The sequence below is a fragment of the Chlorocebus sabaeus genome, chromosome 17, assembly GCF_047675955.1.
Source record: "Chlorocebus sabaeus isolate Y175 chromosome 17, mChlSab1.0.hap1, whole genome shotgun sequence".
Classification (NCBI taxonomy): Eukaryota; Metazoa; Chordata; class Mammalia; order Primates; family Cercopithecidae; genus Chlorocebus; species Chlorocebus sabaeus.
Window position 1 is genome coordinate 38,062,773 of NC_132920.1, and position 25,848 is coordinate 38,088,620.

At 38.4% G+C, this 25,848-nt stretch overlaps 1 protein-coding gene across 2 annotated transcripts in view; it reads left to right on the plus strand.

Annotated features, from left to right (window-relative positions):
- Positions 1 to 25,848, plus strand: part of ZFAND3 (zinc finger AN1-type containing 3) — a 339,860-nt gene that overhangs the window by 103,388 nt on the left and 210,624 nt on the right. For both annotated transcript variants that reach the window (XM_007972738.3, XM_038005641.2), the window contains exon 2: positions 7,889 to 7,929. In XM_007972738.3, the coding sequence (XP_007970929.1) occupies positions 7,889 to 7,929 (41 nt within the window). The remainder of the gene's footprint in view (positions 1 to 7,888; positions 7,930 to 25,848) is intronic.

The following is a 25,848-nucleotide window of genomic DNA, read 5'->3' on the forward strand; positions in this document are numbered from 1 at the left end:
AAATATTGTTGGCAAAGATGTGTTGAAAATAGTATGTAGAACTTACCTGGAAGGTAATTTTGCAATACTTACCAAAATCATACTTTTTTGTCTAGTAAGGTCTCCTTCTCACAATCAGTGTTAAAGCCATTCAGATACAGATTTATGATTAAAGGTTTAAGTCCCAAAATGATCATTATAGAAATATTTATAATAGAAAAAATTGGGGAAAAATGATTATACATCCAACAGTAGTAAGGGTGTGACTAAATTATAGTATTAGTATGTAATGGATTGTTACAGTGCAACAAATATGTTCTTGAAGAATAAGCAGTATAAATATTAAATGTAAATGTAAATTGAAAAAATGGTATCTGTAGATTTTCATTATGCATTTCTTTATGAAATTTTTATATATACACAAAAGAAAATTGTCATGCATTGCTTCATGATGAGGACATAGTCTGTTAGTCGGTTTCATTGTGGAAACAGTGGTGAACATCATAGAGTGCTGTTAGTGGGTTTCATTGTGGAAACAATGTTGAACATCATAGAGTGTCCTTACACAAACCTAGGTGGTATAGCCTACTCTACACCTACACTATATGGTGTGGCCTGTTGAATACTATAGGCAGTTGTATTTGTGTATCTAAACATAGAAAAGGTATGGTAAAAATATGGCGTGAAAGATAAAGTGTACACCTGTCCCAGGCACTTACCATGAATGGAGCTTGCAAGACTGGAAATTGCTCTGGGTGAGTCAGTGAATGAGTAGTGAGTGAATGTGAGGGTCCTAGGACATTATGTTACTGTAGATGTTGCACACACTGTACACTTAGGCTACCCTAAGTTTATTTTTTAAATTTTCTTTAATAATAAATTAGCTTTAGCTTACTATAACTTTTTTACCTTATAAACTTAAAAAAATTTTAAACTTAAGACTCCTTTGTAATCACACTTAGCTTAAAACACAAACATATAGTTACACAAAAATATTTTCATTATATCCTTATTCTGTAAGTTTTCTTTATTGATTGCTTGACAGAGTTTCACTGTGTTGCCCAGGCTGGACTGAAAAGTCCTGGGCTCGAGTGATCCTTCTTTCTCAGCCTCCTGAGTAGCTGGGACTACAACAGGTGCATGCCACCAGGCCTGGCACCTTTATTTAAACAATATTTTATTTTTTGCTTCTAAAGCTTTTTAATTAGGCCCCAACATACAGACATGCACACAATTAGCCTAGGCCGGCACAGAGTCAGGAGCATCAGTCTTCTGCTTCCACATCTTTTCCCACTGGAAGGTCTTCAGGCGTAGTGACTGGTATGGAGCTGTCATCTCCATGATAACAACGCCTTCTTCTGGATACCTCCTGAAAGAGCTGCCTGAGGCTGCTTTTACAATTAACAACTGCTTCTTCCTCTTCTGTTTTTAGTGAACAGAAGAATTACAGTCTAAAATCATGATATAAAGTATAGTAAATACACAAACCAATCACATAGTTGTTTATCATTTTTTATCAAGTATTATGTACTCTACATAATTGTATGTGCTAGACTTTTATATGACTGGCAGCACAGTCCGTTTGTTTCCTGTGTTGCTCTAACACTACAGCAATGATGCCACTAGGTGATAGGACGTTTTTGGCTACACTATAATCTTATGGAACTTCCATTGTGTATGTGATCTGTCATTGATGAAAGTATCATTATGCAGTACATGACTGTATGTAATGTGTATATATGGTATGAAGCATAATAAAACGAACACCTATGAACATACCACATAACAACCAATACTGTAAATATAATAAATTCTGAATTATGGATATCTATCTAAAAAGATAAGTATTTCTTATTTTGGAGAATTATAAATGAGTTTGTTTTTTTGTTTTTTTCTACATTCTATTCAAGGGGTATGTATTTTCAAAACCAGAACATACTATTAAACATTATTTATTAGAAAAAGAAAAAAAATTAAGGAGATTTCTCACTGTATCTCATTAGAAAGAAACTTTTAAAAGTGTTTGCCACCTGTTATCTCCTGAGTGACAGATCATGGCCAGATACATAGGGTGACGTTGTCTACCAGCCATAGGTAATGCATTGTGACAGAGCTCCAGAAAGATGACAGGCTGACAGCCACAGGAATTGTGGAGAACCTGTCTTCTAGCTGGTGTTTGACCTCTACATAATACATTTCAAATATCTACTTAGGTGTTTTTTTGTTTTTTGTTTTGTTTTTAATGGTTCAGGCCTGCAAAAGAGATTTCATTTCTTCATATAACAAGCATTTATTGGGTATCTGTTAAATACCAACCAAGAGTGACCAAAGGAGTCTTTGCTCTTATGGCACTTACATTCTAGTGGTGAAAGATAGCAGGCGAACAGGCATGTGGTGAGCTATCAAAGAATGATGTGTTGTGAAAGAAGAAAACAGGAAGAGGAACTGATTTAAATTGGGTAGTCAGGCCACAGGAGTTGTGGCTCACACCTGTAATCCCAGCACTTTGGGAGGCTGAGGTGGAAGGATCACTTGAGCTGAGGAGTTTGAGATCAGCCTGGGCAGCAAAGCAAGACCCCATCTTTTAAAAAAATAATGGACTAATGTGTGCCTAGAGTCTTATCTACTTGGAAGGCTATAGCGGGAGGATGGCTTGAGCCTAGGAGGTCAAGGCTGCAGTGAGCTATGATTGTGCCACTGCGCTCTGGCCTGGGCAATAAAACGAGACCCAGTCTCAAAAAAACAAAAAATAAAAAAATAAATTGGGTTGTCAAGGGAAGGCAACTGAGGAGGTTTGAACTAGATTATGAGTAACAAGGAAGAGACAACATTACAGTGATTTGGGGGTAGAGAGAACAACATGGGCATGAGCCCTGCAGCACAGTTGGGGAACAGAGAAAAGGCAAGTGTGGTTGAAATGTGGTGAGTGAGGGGGCAGAATGATAAGAGAGGAAGAGGGGAAGTAGGCAGAGTCAGATCACAAGGAGATTTCCAGGCTTTTTGTTTTGTTTTGTTTTTAAACTTTCTCCAGGTAAAAAGTTTGGATTTTATACTCAATAGCAAATTGTTGGGTAGTGTTAAGCAGGAAAATAACATGCTCCAACTTGTTTTAAAAGATGACCATGGCTGCTTCGTGGAAAAATCAATTGTATAGGGTCAAGAGTGGAAATGAGAAGACCAATAAAAAGCTATTTACAGTGGCCTAGGTGAGTGTTAATGGTGGCTATCATGGAACCATTGAGGAAGGAGAGGAATACATAGATTTGAGGTCTATTTGTAAGTAGAACTAATGCATCTTGCTGAGTGTTGTATCTGTGAGACTGCAGGAAGGATGGTAATCAGAAATGGTTTCTGCCGGGTGCGGTGGCTCATGCCTGTAATCCCAGCACTTTGGGAGGCCGAGGCAGGCAGATCACCTGAGGTCAGGAGTTTGAGAGCAGCCTGGCCAACATGGTGAAAACCTGCCTCTACTAAAAATACAAAAATTAGCCGGGTGTGGTGGCAGGCGCCTGTAATCCCAGCTATCCGGGAGGCTGAGGCTGAAGAATTGCTTGAACCCAGGAGGCAGAGGTTGCAGTGAGCCGAAATCATGCTGCACTCCAGCCTGGGCGACAGAGCTAGACTCTGTCTCAAAAAAAAAAAAAAAAAAAAAGATTTCTAGAATTTTGATCTGAGCAACTGGGAAGAAGGTTTCCCATTTATAGAGTGGAAAAGATGGGTCAGGCAAATTGTGGGAAATATTGAGAATTCTAATTTGAAATACTAAGTGTGAGTCACATGTTGAGATGTCAAATAGGCAGTTAGATATGTGAGTTTGGAGCAAGGTAAAGAGATTTGGGATTGAAGGTAAACATTTGTGCATCTTTTGTGTATAGATACAGTATTTTAAAACCACGAGAGTGTGGGAGGTCACTACTAAATGAGAAGTAGAGATAATGAAGACTGAGTTTCTGGACCTCCAGTTAAGGGTCTTTGCAGGGAAGGAGCAGCAGCAAAGGTGGCTAAATGGGAGCTGTTGTGGGGGAAGAGGGTTGTTTGATCTGGGATTTGAGTGACATGAAGGGATTTGAGTGACATGAAGAGTGTTCTGGAAAGAAGGATGGATCTGGCTGAATGCTACTGAGAGGGAATACGCTATGATCGAATACATACCCTTGTATATTAGTTTTCTGAGGCTATTGTAACAAATTACCACAAAGTTGGTGACTTAGAATAATAGAAATTTATTTTCTCAAAGTTCTGGAGGCTAGAAGTCCAAGATCTGGGAGGGCTTCCTTCCTTCCAAGGTGGCTCTGAGGGAGAATCCATTCCTCACCTCTTCCAGCTTCTGGGGGCTGCCCCAGCATTCATGGGCTTGTAACCCTGTTACTCCAGCTTCTGCCTCCATCTTCACGTAGCTGTTTACTCTGGGTGTCTTTCTGAATTCCCTTTGCTACTCCCTTATAAAAATGTTCTTTGACTCTCTCTCTTGTGATGTCATTTAGGGTTCACCTGGATAATCCAGGGTAATCTCATCTCAAAATCATTAATTAATTTGGAAAGGACCCTCCACTTCCCAAGTAAGGTAACTTCAGGATTAAGACTCGATATCTTTGGGTAGCCGTTATTCAGCCTACTACCCCTTGGTTTTAGAAACGTGGTATCCATTGGAGAGCCCCATAAGAGTAGTTTCAGTGGAGCAGTGAAGCTTTACCTTTCATGCTTACTGTCACAAACAGAGCTCTGTTGTCTGTTCCAAGACCATGCAAGTTGATTACATGCATTTTCTTAGGTAGTGAGTAGTTGTATGCCTGTGGTTAGCTTCAAGTTTCACATGTTCAACATGAGAAAGGATCAAAGTTCCCAGAAGTCCCTGTCAGTTCCTTTGGATTCAGTGTTCTTGACCCATGTGATCCAAGCTGGCATTGTTTAGAAGTGACCATTATCTCAATAGCCAAAATCTGGTTTATTTTAGATTTAAAACATCTCCATTTTGAGTAATAATATCAGTAGCTATATTATTTATTTTATAACCTGATTGACAACCATGTTGCTGAAAAATTTCTATCCAGAATGTGTAATGGATGTCATTTAGGTAATATATAGGTATGGTGGGCATTTTAAATACATAGACTATCTGAAGAGAGATCAAGGGACTCTGAGAAAAATGCCATTTTGCCAATTTTTTTTAAATTTTTTTTTTACCATGTTTCTGAAACTCAGATGTTAAAACTGGCACACTTGTTGCCAGGTTGTTCTCTGAAGGCTTTCCATGATTCCTGCTGGACAATTGGGAGTAGCAGAGGTTATATGAGTTATATCTGGCTTTTTGTGACATTGCGTGGACAAGAGGTAGTGACCACATTAGAAGGGCACCTGCTTCTTTGGTGGGGAATTCTGGCCCCTTCAGAGAAGTTGAGTAGAGATGAGAGGGGAGGGGACAATCACAATATTCTGGCAATAGAGAATGTTCTGCAAACCACAGATGTGTGTATACTGCATCCATACTAGAGAGTCTCTTTAGGATGGAGAGGCGCCCCTAGTTCAAGTTCAATTAGTTAAAACAGGCATGTAGGATTTTCTTCATTCTCAATTCTTCGTTGTGTTGGAACTGAAATGACTGGGAATTTTAGGTTGTTTTCCATGTGCCTGGAGGGTCAGGGAGGGCAGGAGTTGTGCTTCTTCCATATGAGAAGCTTACTTTCTCAGGGAGCTGACTTGATTTCCATAGACATTCTCACAAACCACCAGAGTGCTAGTTCTAGACTGGTATATACCCCTCAGCTTCTGTATTGGGGCAGAGGCCTAAGTTTGGCATGATGAATAGAATACAGGTGTTGGAGTTAGACCAGATTAATTCACTTACTAGTTCTGTAATCTTCGGCAAGTTACATACCCTCTTGGGACTTCTGTTTCCTCAGTGGTAAAATGGGGTTGAAGGTATCTGGTATTGTGCCTGCCACATTATGGGCATGTAATGTTAGATGCTACCATTAACACATCTCTTTATCCACTTACTCATCTTTTTCACTTATTGATACTTAATTTTCCTCATTGCTCTTGTGTTTATATTAAGCAGGATTCTAAAGGAATATCTACTTGTTGACAGCATCTTTTTTGGGAAAGAAATAATGACTCCCTTTCCCCCATCTTGTGGCAGTTAACTGTTAGGTCTTCAGTTCCAGCACATGCGCAAACAGTCAGCATCAGAGAATACTTTCTGAGGGAGGCTTTCTTTAATTGTAAAACATAGTAAAGAGGGCAAAAGAAGGTTGGCTTATTCTATTTTTAGGGGCAGTTCTGGTCAAAGGCTCAAATATTGGAAATGGAATTGCTGAGGAATGAGGTTTTAAATAGGTCAGCTTGCCTAACATAGAGCATTCCAGGAGGTCTTTGGAAGGGAGAGCTGTAAGAATGAGTCCTCTTGAGATAGGATCAGGAAGGGAAACAGCAGTCAGATGAATGTAACGGAAAAGTCATTATTATTATTATTTTTTGGAGACAGAGTCTTGCTCTGTCGCCCAGGCTGGAGTGCAGTGGTATGATCTCGGCTCACTGCAACCTCTGCGTCCCTAGTTCAAGCGATTCTCGTGTCTCAGCCTCCCAAGTAGCTGGGGCTATAGACATGTGCTACCTCTCCCAGCTGATTTTTTCTATCTTTAGTAGAGATGGGATTTTGTCATGTTGCCCAGGCTGGTCTCGAACTCCTGAGCTCAGGCATTCCGCTCACCCCTCGGCCTCCTGTAGTGTTAGGATAACAGGTGTGAGCCACTGCGCCTGGCCAGAAAAGTCATTTATTGATTGCCCACCATGTAATCCCTGGGGTGCTATGCTGCCAGGTGCTGTGTTGTGAACAAAGGATGTTGGGTTGGCCTTTGGAGTTTGCTTACACCCAAGGTCATATATTTTTCTGTAGTTCCTAGCTTTGTGACCTAGAACAGGCTGCCCACCTATGTAGTGGGGATGAGACTGTATGTCTTTGATTTTTAAGATCGCCCCCCCACCAAGTTGAATAATACCTTGGCAGAGGAGGGGGTAACATAGTGTTCCATTATTGGAACACTAAGCATGTGGGAATTATTTATATCCTGCTCAAGGTCATTGCCCTGGTCTCATTGCAAAAATTCAAAAAATTCCAACCTCTGGCATAAACAGGTTAAATTATTCATTACTTGTAAATAATTCTAAGGTATTTCCTTGTTACAGAAATGCTAATGTGATTTTTTAAAAAAGTACATTTTAGAAGCAAAACAATATGGTAATACCCATGTTAGTGATGTTGGGATGATTAATAAGATAATGTATGTGAAATGCCCATCCAAGTTAGTATTCAGTGAATTGTAGCTATTATTAATGGATGAAAGGACATGAAAAATAATTTGGAGTATCTGAAGAGAGAATTTTAAACAAGAAGGTCATAATGTGACTAGGATCTGAAATAGGGAAGATTAAAGTTCAACTAATGTTATAGAGATAAATGACTGTGTATATGAGGAGAAAGTTTTACCCGTTTTCAAAGTCTTTGTTGTTTATAGTGATAACTTCGTATATTTTTCAGTATGAAAAGAGGGAATGTGGTAATCATGTGGTTTAAATTGACTCCCATACCATCTTCTGGACATTTTAGAATGTTTCTGAACTTGTTGCTATATAAGCTGCTAACATACACAATAAATAAAAGCAAGCATTGGCTAACTTACAGGTAAAAAATAAAAATAAAAAACAAATTTTTATATTTTTGTTTTTTTATTTTTATTTTGTTGAGGGGGGAGTGGTGGCTAGCTAGGGACTTGTTATTAATTTATCAGTTTATTAGTTCAGTTGCGTGGCCAGAAAGTTCTTTGCCTACATTTCGGACATCTTATGTTTTGATTAGAGTGATATGGAGTTTTTAGCTCTTCTTTCTTTCTTTTCTTTTTGTTTGCCCCAGGTCCAGCAAGACTATGAATCTCTGTTCCAAATGCTTTGCTGGTAAGTGCAGAAAAAGGGTTTTTACATTTACTTTCATTTTTCTTTCTTTTTTTTTTTTTTGTTTTTTTTAAGACTAAATCATTTGACCCTCCCTTGGATTTATGCATGGGGTTTTGTTTTCTTAGCTTATGTGAGAAAGCAGTTTCACCTTACCAAGGTGCTTCATATATTTGCCTAGGATGGTTGAAACAGTCTTCCTTGAATGAAATCCTATCTCCTGTGTACTTGCACCAAACAAACTTTCCTTGGTTTACTGTTGTTGGTGTACAGTAGAACTGTAAAAAATGCGTGTATTTTAATAGGGTAGTAGATACTCATTGCTCATCTTGATTTGAATGATTAATGGTTAATATTGCTTAATCAATGAGAATATAACAGAATATTTTCATGTTGGAGTCAGGAAGAGAATCATGCTGAGTTAGCCCCTCAGCAAATCCATCATAGAGGCCGCCATGGTGGCTCACGCCTATAATCCCAGCACTTTGGGAGGTAGAGACAGGAGGATTGCTTGAGGCCAGGAGTTTGAGACCAGCCTGGGCAACATGGTGAGACCCCGTCTCTATAAAAACAAAAAAACTCCTGCAGATCCCTCATTGAAATCACCTCGGGTAAGTCATGTAATCTCTTTGGACCTTGGATTCATCATTATAAAATGAAGGACTTGGCCTTGACATGTGCCAAGGTCCTTTTCTAGCCCCAGAGTGGTAATTGGTTAACTTCTAGAATTATGACTCCTTCACAAAGTTGAAACTTTTAGGTGTTTTTTTTGTTTTTATTTTTTTAAAAAAGAACTTTATATCTAGCGATCCTATATAAATAAGTCTTTACTAATCAGGATATGTTTAACTTTCCTTCTTCATTTTGTCAAAGATAAACAAAGCTGCATACTAGCTAAAGTTCTAAGGACAGATTTTAGTCAGTAATACACTTTTGCAATAGGGAAGAGGGTCCAGTATGAAATGAGGTCAATGTCGATTTGCAGCGATGACTGGGAGTTTTAAAGGGAGAATGGCAGGGGACTTGGGGTGGATAAACAGGGGATCTGTAGAGTCAAGGAAGTGAAAAACTTAAAAAGATTGGTAAAATATGGTGATTAGGCCAGCTGTGCCTGTTAGCTGCCACTGTGACTGGAGAATAGATACCCTATTTTTCCTGATGGTTACATTTTAAAGGAATGGCTTTAAAAGACACTCCTGAGTTGTAGGAGTACGGCTCAAAGGGACAGAGGAAGGATTCACAGTTGTAAACCCTTTTTAGTAAATGATCTAAGAGGATGGTTAGGACCTATCTTCAGATGCTGGCTAGAACAAACAGTAGATTCTTTGGCAGCCTTGAGCTTTAAGAGGCAGACACTTTAAGGGAGGCTAGGGTCATCCTAGGGAGGTAACCTTGAGCTGTTAGAAATGTTAGTGTTTAAAATTAGCCGGACATGGTGGCGCACACCTGTAGTCCCAGCTACTCGAGAGGCTGAGGCAGGAGAATTGCTTGAACCCGGGAGGCAGAGGTGCAGTGAGCCGAGATCGCGCCACTGCACTCCATCCTGGCAACAGAGCGAGACTCTGTCTCAAATTTAAAAAAAAAAAAAAAAAAAAGAAATGTTAGTGTTTAAGTATTTTAATGTGAAAGGAGTGGGTGGACCAAATCATTTGTTTTGAGAGTCCGTAGTTTTTAAAGGTCCAGGTTGAGGCCTGGTCCAGAAGAGGGCTCAGAGGAGCCTGGCTAGATTTTTATTAAAGAGATTTTTGTTGTTGTTGTTAATTTTAATCTATTCATTATGCTATTTGGGCAAGGAAGTAATCATAGTGTAAGCTTTAGACCTTTACATTTGGGCCTAAACTAGGGGATAGGTGGGAAAGACTTGGGAGAATCGGGGAAGCTGACGGCTCTTACGTGTTCAAAATTTGGAATTTGTCAGATATTTAGGTTTTTAAAAGAAAAGAAATATTGGTGGATTTTTATTCAGCTTTTAACAGTATTTGTGCCATGTTAAAGGACTGTATCGGGCCGGGCACAGTGGCTCATGCCTATAATCCCAGCACTTTGGGTGGGTGGATCACGAGGTCTGGAGAGCGAGACCATCCTGGGCAACATGGTGAAACCCTGTCTCTACAAAAAACACAAAACTTAGCTGGGTGTGGTGGCGCATGCCTGTAATCCCAGCTACTTGGGAGGCTGAGGCAGGAGAATCGCTTGAACGCAGATGGCGGAGGTTGCAGTGAGCCGAGATTGTGCCACTGCACTCCAGCCAGAGCGAGACTCCATCTCAAAAAAAAAAAAAAAGGAGTATATTCTGTTTCTTACCTTGTGTATCTATAGTCATAGATATGAAGAAATGCTTCCTCACTGATGAAAAGTTAACTTTATAGTGAAGACTTTGAAAGTAGCAGTGAGACAAAATGTATACAGGTTGAGAACCCCAAATCCCAAATCTGAAATGCTCCAAAGTGCAAATGTTCCAAAATCTGAGAAAAACAAATCCCAACACTTCTGGTCTCAAGCATTTTGAATTAGGGGTACCCAGCCTGTATTAGATTGTATATTTGTCCCCACATGGAGACCCCATTGTAATTTAGTAAAGTATGGTTTTGGGAGAAGGCCAGAATAATAAGGCCTTTGAATAATAAGGTGGTTCACATCAAATAATCATAAGGAACTGTCTTGTGCCCCTAAATGAATACAAAGTTAAAAAAAAAAAAATGAAGTTAGAGTTCAGCCATGGTCCTTGTGTTTCTTTGGACTTGTTACAGTTTTACTTTCTGTGTTTATAATTATCTGTCTCTAGTGATCTTTGTCTATTTACATTTTATACAACCTTGCCACTTTTGCTTTTATAAAAATATTAGAAGGACATTTTCAAGTATCTAAAGAAAATATTTGCTTATCTCCTCTATATTTTTTACCCACACACTATTGCTTTCTCCAGTTGCATTTGCGTGGCATGACTAGTTAATATCCTGCCTGCTGAAACAATTTTAAGTTCCTTTAGAAATTCTCTCTCTCTCTCTCTTACACCCGATAGCCTACTACAGTGTTAAAATACATATTAAAAGTCAAGCATAGAGTCTAATGAGTCTAATGAATATTCCTGCCTCTTACAAAAGCAGAAATGATACTGCCTATGGTATTTTTTTTATTTGAGTGCAAATCCAATTTATGAATTTGTGCATTTGGTTGACCAGTGTTTAATATTTAGGAATAGTTAGTACCTAATTCATGATGACCTCTTGTTCTAGCATACTGAAGGCCAGCTATCATTAAAGCAGTGCTTTTCACAGAATGGTTTTGCTGACCTCCTAAATAGAAGTGTGGATGACAGAAGCATCAAAGAGGATGATCACAAGTGGGGAAGGCAGAAATTTTAAAAGAACTGACTGAAGTAACTCCCTCTATTAATGTGACATCATCTCTATGCCCCACAAACCCTTAGAAATACTAGTTTTGGGAGAAGAGAGGAGTATGATGACCAGAAGTAGCTATAACGTATTGATCATTGTATACTTTATAAGGCAGTGAGTCAGAAGATATGTTTAAGGAATGGAAAGTTGTTGGAGTAGCACTGATAACAGATGCTTATCATAAGGCAAACAATACATGTTTCACAGTATACAAAATGCCACTTGGTTGATGGACTTTTAAATGTGTACATACTTAATTTTTAATAAACCATAGACATGGTATAAACATAGTTTCATTTAAGACTAACTTTTAAGAAATTTGCTATCATATGTGGTTCACATATGATGTACAAGTGTATGGTTGCATGAGATAAAGCTGGAAGATGCCACATGAAAAATTTAATTGTGGTAGTCTCAGAGTAAGAGTAATTGGGGAGCTTTAAATTTGAATTTTCTCTGTATTTTCAGATTTAAGTATTAATGTAATTGCACAAATTACAGATTTTTAAAACGTGAAGTGAATTTATACAATCTAGAAGTGGTTTGTTTCTTTCTGGAATGAGCAAAATAAAATTAGCTGTAGTCTGCAGCATTGGGAATCTAAATGTTGACATCCAACGGGAGTGATATAACAATGCTGAGCACAGGGTGAAATCGTAGATTTCAAAATGCTAACATCTTTCTTGAAAGTGACTTGAGTTTCATGATAGTTCCAGAAGAGGATAACAAATTCCCATTTCATACCAAGTAAATTAAAATATTTCCTTACGAACTTGCAACGTAGTGGTTGCAGTTACATACTAATCGCTTTCCTGCTTCCCATTTCCTGTTAGAATACCAGAGTAAAAGTGGTATGATTCTAGTCAGTTTTGAAAAGCGAAGAGTTGTAGGTTACAGCTGAATTTTGAGGCATTACAGTTGAGCGGTGAAGCCAGCTGGGCTTCTGGGATGGGTGGGGACTTGGAGAACTTTTCTGTCTAGCTAAAGGATTGTAAATGCACCAATCAGCACTCTGTGTCTAGCTAAAGGTTTGTAAACGCACCAATCAGCACCCTGTGTCTAGCTAATCGGGTGGGGACTTAGAGAACTTTTCTATCTAGCTAAAGGATTGTAAACATACCAATCAGCACTCTGTGTCTAGCTAAAGGTTTGTAAAGGCACCAGTCAGCGCTGTGTCAAAATGGAATAATCAGCTGTCTGTAAAATGGAGCAATCAGCAGGATGCGGGTGGGGCCAGACAAAGGAATAAAAGTAGGCCACCCGAACCAGCAGCGGCAACCCGCTCGGGTCCCCTTCCACCTGTGGAAGCTTTGTTCTTTGGCTCTTTGCAATAAATCTTGCTGCTGCTCACTCTTTGGGTCTGCACCACCTTCGTGAGCTGTAACACTCACCACCAAGGTTTGCAGCTTCACTCCTGAGGCCAGCGAGACCAGGAACCCACTGGGAGGTAGGAACAGCTCCGGTCGGGAGGAACAAACAACTCCAGACCCGCCGCCTTAAGAGCTGTAACACTCACTGTGAAGGTCTGCAGCTTCACTCCTGAAGCCAGCAATACCACGAACCCACCAGAAGGAAGAAACTCCGAACACGTCGGAACATCAGAAGGAACACACTCCGGACACACCATCTTTAAGAACTGTAACACTGCGAGGGTCCGTGGCTTCATTCTTGAAGTCAGTGAGACCAAGAACCCACCAATTCCGGACACACAGTAAGAGGAACAGAGTGAGTCTGACAAATTTTATACTCTTCTTATATATATTTCTTTTAAGAAATGTAGGAACTCCACAGATAATTTAGAAACAAATTACCAATTTTGGTATTGATAATTTTGGGGAAAAAAGCTTCTGCAGATGTAATTAAGTTAAGGATTTCCAGATCAGATAATCTGGGATAATCTGGCCAAGGACACTTATCCTTAGAAGAGACAAAAGAGGGAAAGACAGAGACTCACAGGGGAAAAGGCCATGTGGATCAATACCAAAAATTTTGCAGGATGGTGGAATTTGTAAGCTTGTCATACCTTGATTTTTCAAATTCACCTTTTCCCAAAAGAAAGCAACTGTTGGCCAGGTGCGGTGGCTCATGCCTGTAATCCTAACACTTTGGGAGGCTGAGGCAGGTAGATCATGAGGTCAGGAGATCGAGACCATCCTGGCCAACGTGGTGAAACCCCCATCTCTACTAAAAATACAAAAGTCAGCCAGGCGTGGTGGCACGTGCCTGTAGTTCCAGCTACTTGGGAGGCTGAGGCAGGAGAATCGCTTGAACCAGGGAGTCAGAGGTTGCAGTGAGCCGAGATCGGGCCACTGCACTCCAGCCTAGTGACAGGGCGAGACTCTGTCTCAAAAAAAAAAAAAAAAAAAAAAAAGCAAAAAAAGCAGTGTTTGAATAGAGTATTTCTGTTTTTGTCATCTTTCTGACTTGGTTGCTTTCGTATACTGTTTGATTTCTTCAAAGCCGAACACCCAAGAGGGATTTCTCAAGTGTAACACACACACATTTTGGTCATGTGTTTATTAAAAGGGGACAGCTCAACTTACCAGGCTCTACTTAACCATTATGTGTCTGTTGGTAGGTACCTGTTGGATAGTTGGGTGTCTGACATTCAGAATATCCACAAACCCACCCAGAAGTAACAAATGTTAATGTTTTGCCTTTTTCCTTATCACATTAAAAAGGGCACTAAAATGTCACAGTTTTCTTTTATCCTATTCATCATCTTCCCGTCTCAGAGACAACTGCTCTCCTTATCCTTGTATTTATACTTTTTATTATGAATGGGCATTTATATAAATATTATGATTCTGTTTTTAAAATGTTTAAATGGTATTTTGTACTAGTCAGTCTACAACTTGTATTCTTTTAAATAATGCTTTTAGAAACTAATCATGTTGACACGTTGTTCTTGTTCATTTTAACTATAATATTCCATTATAATTAATATCTAGATTTACCTAGAACAATCTCCGTTTATGCACTTTGTGCTAGTGAAAATGTTAATAGTACCTCTTTGTACCAAACTGGTACTCTTGTAAGTGTACCAATTTGTTTGATACATTAATTGGTCACCTTCATTATAATATGCCCTCATTCATTTATCTAGTCCCCTGTAGAGGGACATTTGTTTTCAGCGGCCATTTTTATACCACAGTTGCAATCCTGTGTTTTCTCTCTCTCCTTTTCTTCAGCACTCGCTTGATTATGTTAAAATAATGTTTCTGTAAGAAACTCTGTTCTTTATGGTGTAGCCTCACTCTGAAATGCGAGCAAGACTCGGGTAACAGGTCCTTAACAGATTAGCAGTGCTGGACTGTGGCAGCCTTTTCTGATGTCTTAGTCTACAGCAGTTTGATGTCTTACTAATAAGCATTCTTAAATTGTGTGGTTAATTATTATGCTAGTCAAGATATATGAAGCAGTGTGTTAAAGATGATGTTATGGAAATTATGTCAAAAATAATTGTTGCATTTCTAACGGGAAACAAAGTGCTCAGTGCTGTGAAATAGCTGAGAGGTGGCTTCTTTTGGGCCTCAAGTGGGAAAATTGTGACCATGTGTTAGAGTATGATAGGGAAAGTGGAAGAAATTTAGTAGTTACTAGGTCTTTTAAGGTAATATAGTCTGTCACTTGGCTTTATTTCTTCCTACACGTTGGTCTAAAGCTGTGGTCTCGTAAGACAGGATTATCCTTTGTGGCATAGAGAGAAAATGTTAGAATTCCTACTTGTGTTTATTTCTGTCCTGTATACATAATCTCATTGGTATCTATATTAGTTTCCTAGGGTTGCCACAACAAATTGCCATACACTTGGTGGTTTAAAACAACAGAAGTTTATTCTCTCGCAGTTCTGGAGGTCAGACGTCTGAAACCAAGGTAATGGCAGGGTTGGTTTCCTCTAGAACCTTTGAGGGAGAATTTATTCCATGCTGCTGCTTGTTTCTGGCTTGTCAGTAGTTCTTGGCATTCCTTTGCTGATAGACATATCACTCTATTCTCTGCTTCATCCACATGGCCTTTTCCCCTGTGAGTCTCTGTCTTTCCCTCTTCTGTCTCTTCTAAGGATAAATGTCCTTGGCCAGATTATCCCAGATTATCTGATCTGGAAATCCTTAACTTAATTACATCTGCAGAAGCTTTTTCCCCCAAAATTATTACATTCACAGATTCTGGGTGGACATATTTTGGGAGGTGGGGACAGGGACAGGGTGCATCATTCAGTCCACTACAGGAATATGTAACTACTTTTAAAACAGACATGGAAGAGATGTGCACTCACGTTTTATACTGATGGTACACCTTTATCAAAGCTTGGAGACTTCTAGTTTAGAGAACTGTTTGGGTCGGAAATGGTTGGCCTCTTTTCATGGAATTAGACAACCCTCTGTGACATGAAAAGTAGTAAGGCCGGGAACGGTGGCTCTTGCCTATAATCCCAACACTTTGGGAGGCTGAGGTGGGCGGATCACGAGGTCAGGAGTTACAGACCAGCCTGGCCAACATGGTGAAACCCCGTCTCTACTAAAAATAAAAAAATTAGCTGGGAGTGGTGGCACATGCCTGTAATCCCAGCTATTCTGGAAACTGAGGCAGGATAATCACTTAAACCCAGGAGGCGGAGGTTGCAGTGAGCTGAGATCATGCCACTGCACTCCAGCCTGGGTGACACAGCAAGACTTTGTCTCGGGGAGTGGAGTGGGAAGTTAATTGCTAATATTCCCTATGTTTCGTGTCCTCAGTAGACTAGTGCAGGCTACTGTATCAGAATGACCAGGCTTAGGTTTATGGGTTCCCGTTTAGACTTGTCAGGAATATGGGTAACTTTCAGATAGACTCAGAAAAGCAGGAGACTGTTTTGTGCTTCAGAGGCTTTGGCTCCACCAAGTTTCGGATACTTAGTGTAATTCTTGTTCTGGCTGTTTCCTTTGTGTGTGAATTAGAAGATTATGATGAGGTTGCTTTTTGACATTTTTCCTGGATATAATAACCCCCTTGTACTTAATTCTTAGTCCACAGCAGGGATGATGAGTAAAAAGATTGGACATTATTTTTGGGCCGTTAATGTATGACTAAAATATCATCTTTCATGCTATAAAATTTTATACCATTTAAAAGCCTCAGTGCTTAGCTGGTTCTTGCAGTGCAAAGTAGATCTAACTACATGTTAACAGTCTTAACTATTTTTTTTTTAATTTATAAAGAAAAGAGGTTTAATAGCATAGTACTGGCATCTGCTTCTGGGGAGGTCTCTGGAAGTTTCCAGTGATGGCAGAAGGCCAAGCAAGAACTTGCATATCACATGGCAAAAGCAGCAGCAAGAAAGAAAGAGTGACAATCTTAACTATTATCAAAGGTTGTTTTACATTTCTTAATTTACTTTTAAACTAAATATTGGGGATAGAGAAGAAAAAATACCTTAGGACTTCTGATTTGAAGAAAAAGAAAAATGGTACAAAATCTTAAATGGAGAATGCCAAAAGACAGGCACTTTTGTAATGGAACAAGAATTAGTTTTTGTGAAAAAAGAAAGATATGGACAATTACGTGTTTTTCTTTTTAAGGCAGTAAAATCCTGAAATGAAATAATTGCAATTTTAACTAAGATTACTGCAGCCCTTTTATATTATGATGTCCTTTAATACAATATTATCACATTTGATCCTCACAATGTTGGTGATTTTATAACTCCATTTTACAGATAAGGAAACTTTGACTCAGATGGGTTAACTCATGTTCCCAAGATTAAATAAATTTTAAACAACTGAGATTTGATCTGTGGGAGTTTAAACTTGATCTAATCTCCACTGTTTGATGTTATTAGGAATGAAAGTAGTAGACTTAGATGGGATTGCACTGTGAAAACCAAAGCTAAATAGATTAGTTGGGATTGTACTGTGAGGATGTAACAGTAACATTGTTTTGCATTTGTGTGTAGGAGTATTCTCTTTTCTTGTGCTCTTTTCTTTTAGCTCAGTTGTAGTTTGCCTCTAGATCCTGTCATAATTAGAGAAACAGTGCTGAAAGCTTCACAGAGTAGCTAATTTAGGAAAAGGTGTGCATGTGTGGTGGGGGGAGTGTTTTTGTCTAACACATTTTCTGTTTTGGTGGTGAGATCTTCATTTCTTAACATCTTTCTTGTTCTTGTTCATATGACTTTTAGCTCATTAACCTTGCTCTCTGCGCTGCATAGTGAAGCACCATTTCTAATTTAGTCTCCTGTGTTTAGCTTCTCAAGATTTTTTTGAAAATGTTTGGAAGTATGATTTAATTGCAAGGCTGTTTGCACATTGTCAGTGTGAAAGCAAAGATGAATTTCATATTTAGACTGTGCAACCTGCAGATTTCATTTGTTAAACCTTCCAGTTGGTACTTGCGTTCTCTCATACATGTGTGCATAATAGTATGGAAAAAAACTCCTGTTTTGTTGTATCCATATTTATCAGTTTGGTTGAGTTATGGAAAAGCCTGTCCTTTGCTTTGTGTGTTTGCTCATTTGGAAACCTTGTATAGTTTATAGAGACACTAGTGATTTGTTCCCCAGCCTCCCTGTGGATTTTGTTCCATATTACAATCTAATTCCACCTCCCTGTCCCATACTCCTGAGCTGTTAATTTGTACATTTCGATGCAGTTTGTTTCATCCTGTGTTTTTGTAATCCAAACTGAATGTAATGAGCTGTGTGCTTTAGGGACCTGGCTTTGCCTTGCCAATTAGAACAAAGTGGTTACTGAGTAAGAGTATGTTTTAAATAAAACATGGCACCTCTGAGTGGTGTGACACTTATTTGGGAAGAAAATAGATGGTTTTAACTCTTTGACTCACAAAGAAGAGCCATTCCAAAAGATCATTCATACACACACACACACACACACACACATATTTTTTAAAGAAGGGTAAAGTTTACCTCCATAAAATGTCGTTTTACAAGTTTCTTTAGGTAACTAAATAAGTTTAAAGGTTTGTAATTAAAAATACACTTTTTTCCTTCATGAGCATTTGAGACATGTTAGCAAAATTCTCTAAATTTCTGAATATTGAACCAATGGCTGCTGCTGAATTTTGAATTTTTTCATGTTTAGAAAGGTGAGGGTATATGAAACCAATAGGTATGTTAGCCTCTTTCTATTTTTATAATGTATCAAACCAAGTTTTCGATTTAATGGTGACACTCCCCCCAGAGATACTTAAAAATTGTAAAAATTATGAAGGTGAATGTAAGCTTCTACAATCTTGTGGGAATATTATTTTCAGATAATTGAATTTTGAGCCATCAATGACTTAAGGCTATTTGGAAGTTTAGCTGCACTTTCATCAGACATTTACAGCACAGATGTTTCTGAATAGATCTTCATAGGCTAATAGTTTACTAATTCACGTCATAGAGAGACCCTCCTAAGTTACTTCTGTTATTGTATTTGCATCTACCCTAAAAATAGAGTTCTCTTTTTAGCTGATATAGCAGATAAACTCTGTGATTCATCTTTTGCATAAGGAAAATATAAAACTTACTTTGAAGAAAAAGTGGGACTGTATCAAAAACTTTGAAATAGAAACATCAAGGGGAAAGCTAGATGTAGAAAGACTTGGTGATGGGCTTAGACATTATAGCATGTATTAACCTATGCAAACGAGAGAACAAAAGGAATGCATTTCTGTAGAATAGTTCAATTAAGGCCGGCACGGTGGCTCAAGCCTGTGATCCCAGCACTTTGGGAGGCCGAGACGGGCGGATCACGAGGTCAGGAGATAGAGACTATCCTGGCTAATACGGTGAAACCCCGTCTCTACTAAAAAAAAAAAAAAAACACTAGCCGGGCGAGGTGGCAGGCGCCTGTAGTCCCAGCTACGCGGGAGGCTGAGGCAGGAGAATGGCGTGAACCCGGGAGGCGGAGCTTGCAGTGAGCTGAGATCCGGACACTGCACTCCAGCCTGGGCGACAGAGCGAGACTCCGTCTCAAACAAACAAACAAACAAAAAAAGAATAGTTCAATTAAAAAGTATGTAGCAGTATCATGTTGAAAAAAAAGTTTCTAGAAAAATGATCTCTGTACTAGAGGAGGCCAGTTAATTGGACTAAGTGAAACTAAACATAGGCATTTCTAACATTGTACTGGTACAGGAAAGTCTTGCAAGCCCTGCTGATGGTTTGAAGAGACAGTCGTTTTAACAGTATTACTAAATACTCTGTACTTCAGATTTGAAAATTAACCTCCATGTTGCTAGTACTTTAAATTGTCCAGTTTTCTGAGTAAAGATGTTAAAGTTTAAATGTGCTTCCATCTTCTCCTTAATGCTCTTTTAACCTGTTGCTAAACTGACAGTCCAGGAGATTGAATTTTGTTTAAAAATATTCGACATCTGTAGAGAACACTGAATTTTCCAGCTTTGCATAAAGTGACAGTGTTTTCCTCAACTCATATGGCTTAGGATCCAGTAGCTGTTAATTTCCATGCGTGAAGCACAAATTAATGTCAGGAAGTCTTTCTCAAAAATTATTTTCATTCGGGTCCTAGGCTTCCAATGGCAACTGAAAGGTGGGTTATTCATTTCCCCTATACCTGTTACTCAGTGTACATCATAAGTATTTGTAAACACTAATTTGCTTTTAGGAAGTCTAGAAGTGCGAGTCCCATTAATCCTGTGATACTAGGAAATGGTGATCATAGAATATTTGAGTGGAAAGATTTTTAGAACCCTTTTCTATCCAAAGCACTGGTACTTACTCCAAATATCTACTGAATTAATGAGTTTCAAAGTAAACTGAGGTGGTGAGGGCAAAGTGGCTTATTATTTCATCTTTTATTTGCATACTTCAACCTCAGTTTCCTTTCTCCTTCCATTGTTACTGTGCTATATTAGTAATCTTGAAGATGAGACTAGAAATAAATCTATAACAAAGTTGCAACAACCCTTTAATTTGTAGATCCTGCTTTAGGATTATATGCCTTTTTCGGTTTACTCTCTGTAATTCATTTGCTGATAGTCTTGCAGGCAAACATTCATTGTTCTGTAGAGTTGGTACAGTTGTCAAATTTTTGTGTATTTGTGTGTATGTGGGTGCGTGCATATGCATACAGTTATTTAGATATGTTGATTATAATTTTTTAATTAAATTTTTATTTAAGTATGACACTTGAATTTTATATGAGATTTTATAACATATAGCAATTAAAAGAACTAAAATGTCCAAAAACATTTTCTATATCATTAGTACCTTAAAGAAATTTCCCCAAACTCAATGAAAATCTTTATTATAGATTTTTTTAAAACCCATAGTAAAGCATTTCATGTTCTAAGATACATATTCTGCGGAAATGGATAATTTTTATAGTGTCCCTCTGTCAAGTAGCCTGGGTTTATAAAATATCACAGAGACGAAATTCTTTTCTCAAAATCCCTACATGGCCCTGCAAGAGGAGGAGCCTCAAAAAAGAAAAGAGAAAAGAGGAAAAACTGTATGTTTCCCTTGGGTCAAAATTTGTCTTCACTGAATAGGAAAGACAAAATTAATGAATCTGTTTTTCTTTTGTGATGACTGAGGTCTTGTGTTTTGACCTACAGTATGTATCACGTGGAAAAATGTGCCTGTTATAACTTGGGTAGCAGTTTGAGAACTTAAGTAATGACAACACCAGGTACTTAATATTTTTTCTTTTGGGCTGATACCAGTGGACTGGGGGAGGTCCCCAAATGTCAGTGGGACCTCAGCTCTGATGAGTGTTCAGGCTCTTGACAGTGTCTCCAGTAGGAATTCAAGGATGAGTTGGAAAATAGTGAAATGTACTAAGATTTATTGCAAAGTGAGAAGTACATGCTCAGCAAAGGGGAGTGCGGGCGTACTCAAGACAGGGTTTGGCTTCTATCTTTATGGGTTTCTTTAATCAGGGGATGGAATATTCATGAAGATTTCTGGAAAAAGGTGAAAATTTCTCAACTTTAGTGCTACCCATTTTTACACCAGTATGGGTGCTCCTGGAACTGTCTTGGCATTGGTGGGTGTGATTTAGTATGTTAATGAGCATATAATGAGGTCCTAGGTGAGACCTGGGTCAAATCCAGTGCCACGTTGCGTCCACTTGGTCTTAGCTAACTTGACCAACATTCTGCTTTTCAGGATCTTCTTGGCTCCTAGCTTATATATGTATTCTAACAGTTTCCTTTTTGCTAGTCATGTGAAACTGCTGCCTGGAATTTTCTATTCTCCTTCGACCACCCTACATTATTCCTGTCTCAGGGCTTGGGAGAAACTATATGGTATTCTGGAAAAATACCACGTGGAGGCAGATAATTTTGGACAGTGGGAAATTTTGCATTGGAAGATCATTGACATAGTCTTTTTTTCAAGACAGAATCTCCCTCTGTCTCCCAGGCTAGATTGCAGTGGTGCAGTCTCGGCTCACTGCAACCTCTGCCTCTCTGGTCCAAACAGTTCTTCTGCCTCAGCCTCCCTGCACCACCATGCCCGGCTAATTTTTGTATTTTTAGTAGAGAGAAGGTTTTGCCATGTTGGCTAGTCTAGTATCGAACTCCTGAACTCCAGTGATCCGCCTGGGCCTCCCTAAGTGTTAGGATTATAGGCGTGAGCCACTGTGTCCGGCTGACATAGTCTTATTTTAGTTATCAGTGGTAATTTATTTTTGGACACACCATATGGTTTAATCTTTACAAAGCAAAAATGAATGTCTTGTCTAAAACACTGTTTTATATAGTTGTCATATAAAATACCCAACTTTGTTTTAGCAGACTTTTTCCTTTTTTGGTGTCAATATTCTGAGCTTATGAAAAGCACAGCTCTTGCTTGAGTGCTTGTCAGATACCTGGATACCTGAGGCACTGCTGGTTACCACTTCTTGTTAAAATTTGGTCAGTGATTCTTGTTGCATTATAAATTAAAATTCAGAGAAACAACCCCACCCTAACATCAGAGTAGTGTTTTTGGTATCTTAAAGGGCTGGTGTGGTTTGTTTAGTGGCCCCATTGAAAGGCTGCCTGGGACTTCTGTCTGAATTTTAGATGGACATAAATACATTGTGGAGGTTCAGAGTGAGGGAATAATGGGGAATGTAACGGCATACAAGTCTGTTTTTTAAAAACTGCAACCAAGGGAACCTTTTCAAAGTACTCTGTAAAGGTCAAGTGTCTTGTGTTTCCTACCTGATCTCTGTGTGACTGAATGGAGGCTATTTCACTTCTGATTTATAAGATATTTACCGTGAGTCAAGGTTTTGTGAACATCTGACGTTGTTAGCGCTTTTGTCTTTTGCATGTCTCTACCCTTAAGAAGGAAAACAGACCCCGTCTACATTTAGAGAAGCCCTTCCCTATAGGCCTTTGTTGCACAACTTAAAAGAGCAACAACCTTAGAAAAGTAATTGGATTTTTCAAAACACAAAATTACGATTTTCCCCCCAATCCTTCATGCACGCTGTAAAGTTACCAGGATACCCTCTCCCAGTATTTAAAATTGTGACCTATTTTTTTTTCCCCTTTTGGTGTCCTGATCAGGGTTCGGGGAGAGGGAAGCATTAATTTTTTACTAATTTCCCTTGAATTCACCAGTGCTTTAATTTCTCACAACATTGTCAAAGAATTGATGTTTATGCTGTTTTGGAAACTGGCTTTTAGTAAGTGTTTTTGCTATAGCATGAATGAACCTTGACAACATTATGCTAAGTGAAATAAGCCAGTCACAAAAAGAACAAATACCGTATGATTCTGCTTACATAACACACCTACAGTAGTCATAGTCATAGAGACAAATAGAAGGGTGGTTTCCAGGGGCTAGAGGGTGGGGGAACTGGAGAGTTGTTTAATGGATAAGGAAAGTCAATTTGGGAAGACGAAAAAAAGCTGTGGAGATGGGAGTTAGTGGCAGTAGCTGCACAACAATGTGAATGTACTTAATGCCACTGGAACTGTATGATTAAAAACGGTTAAGATGGTAAATTTTATGTTATGTGCATCTTACCCCAATTAAAGATAATGATTAAAATAGTGTTTACTTCTGAGTACAGTTTAGTTCTTTACATTTGCCAAAATCTTTGTTCAAATTTCTTTTAAAATTCTATTAACAGGAGGGGTTGAGTGTGAATATTTCATCTTGTTCTGTGACAATAAACTAGTTGTCTACAGTAGAGAGCAGAAAATAAAAAATATTTCCAGAAATAAAACTGAGATTTAAAAACAACTTAATTTTTTTCCTTCTCATATTTATCTGTGTAGGTGATATCATAACAGGCATAATTTATATTATTTATATGATTAAGTTAAAAAAAGTTGTAGTGGCTTTCATTTTGGGCAAGCTACTTTACCTGAAATATTAGTTTCCTCATTTGTCAAATCAGGGGTTACTATACCTCCTTCTCTGGGGATAAAATTAGATGATATAGATGAAATCTCTTTAAAGGTTTTTTATTAAAGTACTACATGTATGTAGTTTGAAAAGTCAGAATATTACATGTAACAAAATGCCCTGCCCTTTCTACTCCAGGTTTCCCCACATGCAGTAATTGAGAGGAAGTTCCCCCACATGCAGTAATGACTCTGAGTTCTGTCTGCTGTTTCTTCTAAACTTATACTTCTCCATATTTATGATTAATATACATATATTGCTGACTTTTTGATTTATCAGTTACACACTTTTTTTTTTTACCTTGTTGTGATATATAAAGCCTTTGCTTTCTTATACCACCATCTCCTATTCCCCCAACATATTTATAGTGAAATTTTGATTAAATAATTCTTCAGTATTTACTTTTTTATGGGTATATAAACATTATGACTTTGAAGTGTTTAGCTTAGTATTTCCTTTCTTTTTTTCCCTTCCTAGAGGATTTTCCAGAGATCTTTCTGTTACTTCTATTTTTATTCTATTGTGCTCAAGAAACATTTTGTATGATCCTCATTCATTTATTGAGACTTGTTTTATGACAAAATATGTCTTGGAAAATGTTTTGTTTGTATTTGAAAAGAATGCATTCTGCTGTTGTTGAGTAGTGTGTTCTTCAAGTGTCAGGTCAGGTTGGTTGACAGTGTTCAAGTTTCCATGTCTGTTGATTTTTTGCTTACTTATTCTGTCAGTAACAGAGAGGGATAGTGAAATAGCTGAATACAATCATGGATTAAAGCAATTTTTTTCTTATATTTATATCATATTTAGCTTCATGTGTTTTGAAGCTCTGTTACTAGGTACATAAATATTTAGGATTTTTACATCTTTATAAGTTGATCCCTTCATCATTATGAAATGATCATTTTAATTGCAGATAATGTTATTTGTTGTGAAATTTACCTTGAGGTTAATTTAGCCATGCTAGCTTTCTTTTGGTTAATGTTCACATGGCATAATTTTTTCTTTCTGTTTTCTTTCCAACTTTTATTTTTAAGTTTAGGGGGTACATGGGCACATTTGTTACATGGGTAAGTTCTGTGTCATGGGAGTTTGGTGTACAGATTCGTCACCCAGGTGATGAGCATAGTACCCAATAAATAGTTTTTTGATCCTCACCCTCCTCCTATCCTCCACCCTTAGGTAGGCCTCCATATCTATATTTGCCTTGTGTCCATGTGTACTTAATGTTTAGCTTCCACTTATAAGTGAGAACATGTGGTATTTCGTTTTCTGTTCCTGTGTGTGTTTGCTAAGGATAATGACTTCCAGCTCCATCCATGTTCCTGCAGAGGACATGATCTTGTTCTTTTTTATGGCCACATAGTATTCTATGGTGTATATGTACCACATTTTCTTTATCCAGAGTATCATTGTTGGGCATTTAGGTTGATTCCATGTCTTTGCTATTGTGAATATTGCTGCAGTGAACATATATGTACATGTGTCTTTATAACAGAATGATTTATACTCCTTTGGGTATTTATATTCCTTTAGGTATATGAATCCAGCAGTAGATTGCTGGGTCAAATGGTAGTTCTGTTTTGTTCTTTGAGAAATCTCCAAACTGCTTTCTGCAGTGGCTGTACTAATTTACTTTCCCACCAGCAGTGTATAAGCATTCTCTTTCCTCTGCAGCCTCTCCGGCATCTACTATTTTTTGACTCTTTAGTAATACTTTGACTGGTATGAGACGATATTTCATTGTTGCTTTGATTTGCATTTCTCTAATGATTAGTGATTTTCAGCATTTTCTCATGTTTGTTGGCCATGTATTTGTCTTTTGAGAAGTGTCTGTTCATGTCCATTGCCCATTTTTAAATGGGGTTATGTGGTTGGTTGTTAATTTAAGTTCTTATTGTGTGGGGAAGACTCTGTGTTTTTCCTCTACTGTCATACCACAGCAGTTTATGCAAAGAAAACTCCCGTGACCAAATGTGTGTGTGGGGCGGGTCTCTCCCCACCACCAAGCAGTGGACACCAGCCGGGTATCCTCCAATTCAATTCTGACACTATCTACCTGGAGGTATAGTGCTAGATCCCACAGGTTAAGGGCTCCTTTCCCGAGACTGCTCCCTTCTTTCCCCACCAGTTGCAAGCCCAGGCCTCCGGAACTTCTGACACACACATCAAGTT